The 9,868-nt window shown below is 45.4% G+C and overlaps 1 protein-coding gene across 6 annotated transcripts in view; it reads right to left on the bottom strand.

Annotated features, from left to right (window-relative positions):
- Positions 1–1,339: 1,339 nt before the first annotated feature.
- Positions 1,340–9,868, bottom strand: part of Itsn1 (intersectin 1) — a 227,127-nt gene continuing 218,598 nt past the window's right edge. For all 6 annotated transcript variants that reach the window (XM_004654454.2, XM_045150359.1, XM_045150358.1 and 3 more), the window contains 3 exons: positions 9,729–9,812; positions 8,388–8,561; positions 1,340–5,086 (listed from right to left, as the gene is read on the bottom strand). In XM_004654454.2, the coding sequence (XP_004654511.2) occupies positions 4,938–5,086; positions 8,388–8,561; positions 9,729–9,812 (407 nt within the window). In that variant the 3' untranslated portion in view covers positions 1,340–4,937. The remainder of the gene's footprint in view (positions 5,087–8,387; positions 8,562–9,728; positions 9,813–9,868) is intronic.

Here is a 9,868-nt window from a genome sequence, read left to right as displayed (position 1 = left end):
TGGCCTTGAACTCAAGGCGATCCTCCTACCTCTGCCTCCCGAGTGCTGAGATTAAAGGTATGCTCCACCATGCCCAACTTAAAAAAAAAAAATTATTTGTTTGTTTATTTATTTGCAAGAAAAGATATAATCATGGAAGTTGTTAATAAAAATAAATAAATAAAATAAGGGCTGGAAAAAAAGAAAAAGGGTGAATATGGACATGCCAGGGCCTTCCTGCCACTGCACACAAACTCCAGATGCATGTGTCACTTCGTGCATCTGGCTTTACATGGGTACTGGGGAATTGAACCCAGGCCATCAGGTCTTGCAAGCAAGCACTCTAACCACTGAGCAATCTCTCCAGACCCCTCTGCACTTTCTTTTTCTGCTTTACAACAATTGCCTTTACCTCACAGACCTTACAGCTCCAGCTCTGTCTTCCTGTGGAATGGGGCCCTAGGCAGGTAGGCCATTTATGTAGGAGAAAAAGAAAAAAGAAATATAGATTAGCACAAGAATTTGGTCCCATAGAGTCACTTCAGGAGAGGAATGAACAGCCCAGCCATATTTACAAAATACAAAGTGTTCCTACAAGGCGTCCCGCGGGACACTGCTAGAGAGATCTTGGCAGCTGACTGGAGCTGACAGTAAGAGGAAGTCGCCGGCAGGCACCTCAGCACTCCAGGGTCCAGAGAGGGGGCATTTCCTTTACCAGCTATCCGTGAAGGACTCATGCCCCATTGTCTGAGGGCCTCTCTGTGCCACCATTCCTGGGCTTTGAATCTGTCAGAGTGAGCCAACGCTCTTACAGCTAGAGCCAGACACATACTCCAGCTCTCCTTGCTTTGTGGTGTGCAAAGCTTGACACCTGCAATGGAAATATGTCTCTTCATCTCCCACTCGCCTCAAGCCTAAAATGACCTGGTTATATATTTATGGTGCACTGGGGGGCGCGTCCTGTGTGAAAATGCTGGCATCAGGCCCCCCACAGCACATCTCAACCATAGGAAGAAAAGCAGTAAAGAAATCAAATCAAACTGCAGTTTCAGCTTCTACCTAGGAATCATGAACTGGACAACCAGGAACACTCCCTTGGAATAGAGCTAGCCTGTTTCTCTCACACAAGATGGAGACACTTTCTAAGATCTCCACCTTACAAATAAAACCAGAAATGCCTTGTCCATCTTCCCCCTGAATTTCAACTTGGTGGAATTCTAAAACATCCTTACTCAACAGGGTCATGAGCTTGGCTCCTGATCCAGCCAGCTCTGGAGAGATGACAGCTGCGCCGACTCAGAAAGCAGGGCACCACTCAGCACCCCTGACCTTCTGCACACACCCCTAGGATACCTGTTGGTACCAGATCAACAAGATAAGTCATAGTGAAAGTGGTCAATTTACCCCTCTTTTTTTGGTTGAGATTTTTTTTTTTCAGATTAACCAGATTAAAATCAACAGCTGTCATATACTTAGGTCACACTTTTGTTCAAAATACAAACAGGAAAGCAGAGCCCAGTGACACATCCTTTAAATCCCAGCACTCAGGAGGCTGAGGCAGGAGGTTCCCAAGTTCAAGGCCAGCTTGGGCTATTCCATGAGGCTCTGTCTCAAACCACAACAAAACAAACAAACAAACAAAGTAAATGAGGCCCAGTTTTCCATCAGCATTCTTTGGGAGTGGAGCTTTCTTCTCTGTGGCCAAAGGACAGAAGCCCACTATCCAATCAGTCAAACAGGGTGGATGGTCCCAGTTTCTTGAGCAGTTTTGGTGACCCAGCCTAGAAAGGTTAGGCAGGGACTGGATCTGAATGAATCCCATTTGCCTTCACAGCAGATCTGATCCCAGGAGATGAGGTTGTCTATCTACGGCCAGGGGACAAATGCCAGCCCTGCTGCACAGGGTCCAGGATACAGACTGGTCATGAAGACGATCTAGCCCAGGAGCTCCCAGGAAGACCCTCAGGGATGCTGAGGGTTGTTGGGGAAGAGCCATGATCCAGGAATGCATTCCTCGTGAGAAGAGGCCAGAGTGCAGAAGGGACCGGCAGTGTGGTTCAGAAAAGGGGTGACCAAAAGGCTGCCTAGAGCACTGGGAACAGGATACCAAGAGGCGTGGTCTGGAGAAACGTTGTATTGAAAATGCAAACAGGAACTGGGCATGATGGCGCAAGCCTTTAATCTCATCACTGGGGAGGCAGAAGTAGAAGGACCACTGTGAGTCTGAGGCCAGCCTGGGCCTGCAGTATGAATTCCAGGTCAGCCTGGGCCACAGTGAGAGCCTACCTCTAGGATAAAATGAAGAAGAAAAGAAAGTAAACAGGATTCAGGTCCCTTATTGGCAAGGTATGTCATTTCTAGGAAATGCAGCCTGGGCGTTCAAAGAAGGTAGAAATGAAAACTGGGTGCAGTGGCTCATGTCCATAAGCAATCCCAGCAGGAAGGCTGAGGTAGGAGGAGCCCACAAGTTCAAGGCCAGCCTAGGCTAGAGTGAGACCCTGCCTCAAAAAAAAAAAAAAAAAAAAAAAAGAGGTAGAAGTGAAGGTACCAAGGACTGAGGGTTTGAAACTCTAGGCGCCACTCGTGTTTCTCCATCTCCCCAACTTGTCACAGAAGGGTGTGAAGGCCAGCCCAGTAGCGCACCAATTCAGACTTGCTTACTCCGAGGAGCAACTCCCACATGCTCAATAGAGTCATTTTGGGGAAAAAACTTAGGTACTACATGATTTCCAACCATGGGAATCTACGCGTAGGTGACCTGAAACCTACAAGGTTGTGAGATGTTTGCCGTCGTGCGCAGCACATTCTCCTTCCAGAGTCAGTGAAGTCCAGCGTTGATGCAAAGTAAAGACAATGGAGGGAAAACAACGAAAGGGATCGGAATGGTGACCCGGCACTGCCCCGTCACGGATGTAACACTTCCTATTACAAAAGCATCCTTCACAAGTGTACTGAAACAAACCCTAATGGTTATAGAAACAGGAGGTATGGGACTATTTGTAGATTTCATTTCAGATGGCTTTTCACTCACGTCACAAGCATAAACATAAAGCATTTTGATGATGTTTTCTGCTGGGAAGTGGTAAGCAAATGCAGGCCTGAAGTTAAACTTGGTCTACACCATGTGCAGTTGGAAGTTTCTAACTAAAGAGTTTATTAGCTTGTTTCAAAAAAATACTTAGGTCTGTTGTTTTTGATACAAAATTCTATGCTATTTTCAATAAATAATAAAGTTTCTTAAAAGTATGAAATGTAAACTTCGTTGTCCTTTCCAACATTCTTTTTCATTGTTGTTGTTGTTGTTGTTTTGGTTTTTTGAGGTAGGGTCTCACTCTAGCTCGGACTGACCTGGAACTCACTATGTAGTCTCAGGGTGGCCTTGAACTCACGGCGATCCTCCTACCTCTGCCTCCCGAGTGCTGGGATTAAAGGCGTGCGCCATCACGCCCGGCTCCAACATATTTGTTTTTTAAAAAATCACTTCAACTATGACAGGGTTCTTATGGGACGACATTATCACATGATGCACTCAGTTCCCAGTGAAATGGGTATCCTGATACTATGCTGATACTGTCATTTCAAAAGCACCTTCTACAACCCTAAGTAAGCCCTAAGAGCCTATGGCCAAAGAGAACTCCATCGAACTCAGGAAAGCTAGGCTCCAGAACCCAGAGACATGCAAAGAGCATTCCACCACCACACAGACTGAGGGTATAAGAACATTGGCATGCCAACAAAACACGGCCCACACTTTTCATAGCAAGTCATCAACTAATACACCAGCCTATCTCCTAGCATTTAAAAGGAAAAGAAAAAAAACACCAAAGCACTCCAATCAAATAGCCTGGCCCATGGTTATACCCCCCTGCCACTGGTAACAAACACGTGCGTTTCTATTACCAAGAGGTTGAAGTGTGTCTGGCAAAGTACGAGAATCTTCACTCACCCTCCTTGGATTTAAAGGACTCACCAGCGCCGCCCCGCCCCAGGGTTTTGCCCCCCCCAATAATGAATTTCCTTCACATCTCCTCACCCCCAACTCTAGCTTGTTATTTTATTTTGTAAACTTTAAGGGTCTAAGCATGACTTCTTTTTAGGAACTTACCACCTAAGTTACGGAAATTTCCCACAACAGTCAGGATCTAGTACATTCAAGCACAGAATCAGGTCAGAGCTGGTCACCTCCGGTGACTTGTCACAAAACATCACAGGGCCTCCAAGCCTAATGAAAATTTATCAAACAATGGATGACAATCAGGACCCAGTAATGTCGGAAAGTTGCCTTCCCGGTGCCTGGCCGTGATCTAAGCATGCCGGGATTCACTAGGGAATCACCCCATTGCACACCGGTGTGTTTTCATTGGTATATATTAACCAAGGCCTCAAGGGGGAAACAGCTGTCACAACACAGGTTAGGGTCTTCCAGGGGGAGGCTCTCCAAAGAGCTCCGCTCAGGAGACTGCCGGTCAGATCCAGAGCTGTGTTTCCCTGTGGAGGATGGATCCCAAAGCAGCCACAGCCCAACGAAATTGGACTAAACATACTTCACACTGGGCATCAGAGGCCAAGGAGTCTACAGAGGGGCTGATGAGAAATAGGAGGGTAACACGTGTTCTCCAAAAATACAGACATTGCATTTATAAACCTAGTTTAAAGTAACCAGACCCTTGCCTCTGGCCTGGGGACGAATGGGCCAGGCTCCCGGTAGAACCTAATCAAGATTATAGACTTCAGAAGCCCCAAGAGCCAGAATGAGGCCTGAAGTGAGGACAAAGGAAAATAGAGTTTTGTTTCATAAAATGGGAGATTGTTTGTGGGGGAAGGATTGTCAACAATTATTCCTAGAATCTGTCTTTGCTGTCCCATTGCCCTGTGACTGAACACCAAGCAGTGGTGGCTTAGGAAAGGAATAGAATTTCCTCAGGAGAAGAGTCCTCTGGGCCCATGCCAGCGGCTCTCTAGGGTTCATCAAACAACTGCAAGTCCAGGCGGACCACAATCTCTCCTGTGGGAACTTCGTGCAGCAGGAGACACTTTGTCACCGGTCCCTTGGAGCCCTGGTCTTTCTTGATGTCAGCCACTCGAATCTCTGTCCGACCCAAAAAATCTGAAAGAACAAACGACATTGCTCAGAGACCCATAGGATGGTCACGTTTGGGAAATCTACCAAAGTGCTAGGCTCTCCTTCCACCAAGGGTCTCTGATAGGCCAGGATTCACATTTGCAATTGACTTAATCTCCAGTGGAGTTGTCAATGTATCCATGACATTTCACTGTTTTAAAAAATGGAGGGACTGGGCTGGAAAGATGGTTCAACAGTTAAGGTACTTGCCTGAAAAACCTGATGACCAGGTTGGACACCCCAGTACCCACGTAAAGCTGTATGCACAAAGTGACAAAAAGAATCTAGAGTCAGCCAGGCATGGTGGCACACGCCTTTAATCCCAGCACTCGGGAGGCAGAGGTAGGAGGATCGCCGTGAGTTAGAGGCCACCCTGAGACTACATAGTGAATTCCAGGTCAACCTGAGCCAGAGTGAGACCCAACCTCGAAAAAACAAAAAAAGAATCTAAAGTCATTTGCAATGGTTACTGGCATACTCATTCTCCCTCCCTCTCTCCTTGCAAATAAATAAATAATATTTTTAAATGAAAGCAGGGTATCATGGAGAACCCTTTTAATCCCAGCACACAGGAGGAAGAGGTGGGAGGATCACTATGAATTTGAGGCCAGCCTAGGACTACAGAATGAGTTCCAGATCATCCTGGGCTTTAGTGTGATCCTACCTTGGAAAAAAAGGAAGAGGAGGAGGAGAAGGAGAAGAAAGAAAACTGGAAGGGCTGGAGAGATTGCTCAGTGGTTAACTTGCTTACAAAGCCTGGTAGCCCAGTTTCAATTCCCCAGTACCCATGTAAAGCCAGACATATAAAGTGGCAAGAGGCCCTGATGTCCCCATTCTCTCTCTGCCTCTCTATATAATAAATGTATTTTTAAATGTGATAACTTAAATATTGCTAATATAATAAACTATATCAAAATGATGGATATGCCCATTACTCTGACTAACCCCTACATAGTATAAACATGGATTGAAGCCACATGGTACACCATAAATATTAATAAGTATAACAAAAATAAATAATAATAAATAATTAACAATAAATATTATTTTTAAAAACTTACAAACAGCCTCACCTCAAACTTTCATTTATCAGAATAAGAGGTGAGTGGCTAAGGAGATGGTTTAACAGCCTAAAGGCACTTGCTTATAAAGCCCACTGACCCAAGTTTAATTCCCGAGTGCCCACATAAATCCAGGTAGACAAAATGACACATGTATCTGTCTATGTATTGACCTTTCTTTCTCTCAAATAAGTAAATAAAATGTTAAAAAAAAAAAAAAAGAGCTGGGCATGGTGGTGCACGCCTTTAATCCCAGCACTTGGGAGGCAGAGGTAGGAGGATTGCCGTGAGTTCGAGGCCACCCTGAGACTACATAGTGAATTCCAGGTCAGCCAGAGCTAGAGTGAGACCCTACCTCAAAAAAAAAAAAAAAAGAGGGTAGGCACACACCTTTAATTTCAGCACTCAGGAGGCAGTTTATTTACAGTGGCAAGAGGCCATAACACACCCATTCATATTCATTCTCTTCCTCAAATTACATATATATATATATATATATATATATATATATATATATATATGTACATAAAGTTGACAATAAAATATAGTGGGTAAAAACCCAGACTTGGAAGTCAAATTGTTGTGGTCATGTTCTAACATGTAACCATCCAAGAGACTGTCTTTAGGCAAACCCATGGCATATAACTGACATGAGATAATTCTCTAAAAACAACTAAAGGAGACTACATAGTGAATTACAGGTCCGCCTGGGCTAGAGTGAGACCTTACCTCAAAAAAAAAATAAAATAAAATAAAAATAAAGGAGAAAGGCTGTGGGGAGCAGTCTTTAGAGCCCAGTATTTCCAACACTGCACTGCACTCTCTGATTATCGTTGCGGTTCTAGTCCCTAAATAGAGTAGTTGGTTTTTACTGGGCTGAGAGAGTGCCTGGCTTCTTTGATTCACTGGCCAGAGATCATTGCAGAAATGGTAAGCCAACTGATAGGATTGTGTATCCAACACAATTTCACTAGAAATTGCACCTAAAGGACATTAACTGGTGGTACTGCCTCTGGCATGTGTCTAGATTTATCTTTTCTTTTTTTACCCCCAAAGGTAGGGGCTCACTCTAGCCCAGGCTGACCTGAAATTCACTATGTAGTCTCAGGGTGGCCTCAAACTCACAGCAATCCTCCTACATGCTAACATTAAAGGTGTGTGCCACTATGCCCCCCTCTTTTTTTTTAAATATTTTTTTAAATTTTTATTTATTTATTTATTTGAGAGCGACAGACACAAAGAGAAAGACAGATAGAGGGAGAGAGAGAGAATGGGCGCGCCAGGGTTTCCAGCCTCTGCAAATGAACTCCAGACACGTGCGCCCCCTTGTGCATCTGGCTAACGTGGGATCTGGGGAACCTAGCCTCGAACCGGGGTCCTTAGGCTTCACAGGCAAGTGCTTAACTGCTAAGCCATCTCTCCAGCCCCCCCTCTTTTTTTTTTAACATTTCATTTACTTATTTGAGAGAGAGAGAGAATGTGCATCTGGTTTCACATGGATAATGGGGAATCAAATCTGGGTCCTTAGGCTTTGCAGGCAAGTGCCTTAACTGCTAAGCCATCTCTTCAGCCCTGTCTTCTTCTCCTCCTCCTCCTCCTCTTCTTCTTCTTTTTTTAATTTTATTTATTTATTTGCAATCAGAGAGAGAGAGAGAGAAAGCGCGCGCAAGAGAGAATGGGCACACCAGGGCCTCCAGCCACTGCAAATGAACTCCAGATGTGTGCGCCCCTTGTGCATCTGGCTTACGTGGGTCCTGGGGAATTGAACCCGGGTCCTTTGGCTTCACAGGCAAATGCCTTAACTGCTAAGCCATCTCTCCAGCCCCTTCTTCTTCTTTTTTAATCAGAGTCTCCCTATGTAGCCTAATCTGGCTTTGAATTAAACTCATGATCCTTCTTTCTCAGCCAGTTGACTGCTAGGATTACAACAGAGGGTCAGCTCGCATCCATGGCTGTGCGGGGGCTCCTAAGTGCACCCCTTCACTTTGGAAAGCACGTGCCCGCAGTCTACGTCCAGTGCAGCTGAACGTGACTAGCCCAAGCACGTTTCGTCCAAATCCACTCAGACGCCTCTAGCCTTGCCTCGCCTGTACGTGTCAACCTCTCTCTCAGAAGAGAAGCCCAGAGAATCCCAGGCTCACATTCTCAGGTAAGGCAGCGTGGGTCCTTGCAAGGTGAGCAGCTGGAAAGGAAGAAGGATGCCCCAGGGGTCATTTTCTACCCACCGTCTGGTGAGAACTGGTCCCTCTCGAACACAGTGATGCAGAGGACCTCCTGCTCCAGGTCTCGGATGAAGAACTGGCAGTTGGAATTCCACTTGGGGTTCAGCGTGTCCTGGATTGTCTTGGTGATGTGGCACTGGGAGCCCATGGTCACCTCGCAGTAGGGGTTGCTCTTTCCTAGTGAACAAAAGTCCTCGCCAGCTCAGAGTGAAACCCCAGGTTGCTGTCCCTCCACCCATGCTTAATAAGTGGAAAATATGGTGGAAACTCCCACATTTTGGCAGCATACTTAACAAAGAACAAATAAGTGAGTTGGGGGGGGGGCCTTAAACCAGGCCCTTCCTGTCTGCACACATATCTCTCATGTTCTGTATGTCACATGTACATGACTGTGGCCTCTCAGTTCTCCTTAAAAAGCAGAATAGTAGAAAAAAAAGTTGCTGAGGAGATGGCTCAATAGATAAAGGAGCTTGCTTGCAAAGCCTGCCAGCCCCAGTTCGATTCTCCAGTACTCACATAAGTAACACTGCTCCTGGAGTTCATTTGTATTGGCAAGAGGCCCTGGGCGCCCATACACACACACACACACACACACACACACTCACTCTCAAATAAATATATATTTTTTTTAAAGAAAGAATAAAGAGGGCTGGAGAGATAGCTTAGCAGTTAAGGTACTTGCCTGCAAAGCTAAAGGACTCAGGTTCAAGTCCCCAGGATTCACTTAAGCCAGATGAACAAGGTGGCGCATACATCTGGAGTTCAACCTCAGTGGCTGGAGGTGCCTATTCTCTCTTTCTATCCTCCTCTTTCTCTCTCTCATAATTTTTTTTTTAAAGCTGGGCATGTTGGCGCATGAGTTCGAGGCCACCCTGAGACTATATAGTGAATTTCAGGTTAGCCTGGGCTAGAGTAAGACCCTACCTAGATAAACCAAAAAATTAAAATTAAAAAAGAAAGAATAAAGAAACAAAAAAAGAAACCCTCTAGCTTTTTAATAAGTATTATACAAGCCAATGCCAGCAGGAAAATTGGAATAAGAAATAGCACAAATGCCCGGTGTGGTGTTGCACGTTTTTAATCCCAGTACTCAGGAGACAGAGGTAGGAGGATTGCTGTGAGTTCGAGACCAGCCTGAGACAACGTAGTGAAATTCCTGGTCAGCCTGGGCAGAGTGACACCCTACCTCGGAAAGAAAGAAAGATAGAAAGGAAAGAAGGAAGGAAGGAAGGAAGGAAAAAAAAGAAGTAGCTTAACTGATACAAAGTTGGCTGGGGGTGTGGAAAATGCTAAGAGCACTCCCAATTCTCACGCATGCTACAGGCGGGATGCACAGGTCCTTACCATGTGACCGACAGGGCTTCAACTCAATGCCTTCAACAACGTTCACCATCAACCTTCCAATACCTGTTGCCCTTTGAGAACGGACTATGGTGACAGGAAAACAGCACAGAACATTCCGTTTAATACCTTCGTATTTGATG

Source organism: Jaculus jaculus, chromosome 5 (assembly GCF_020740685.1).
Source record: "Jaculus jaculus isolate mJacJac1 chromosome 5, mJacJac1.mat.Y.cur, whole genome shotgun sequence".
Taxonomy (NCBI): domain Eukaryota; kingdom Metazoa; phylum Chordata; class Mammalia; order Rodentia; family Dipodidae; genus Jaculus; species Jaculus jaculus.
Note: the sequence above shows the minus strand (reverse complement) of the source record. Positions and strands in the feature narration are given on the sequence as shown.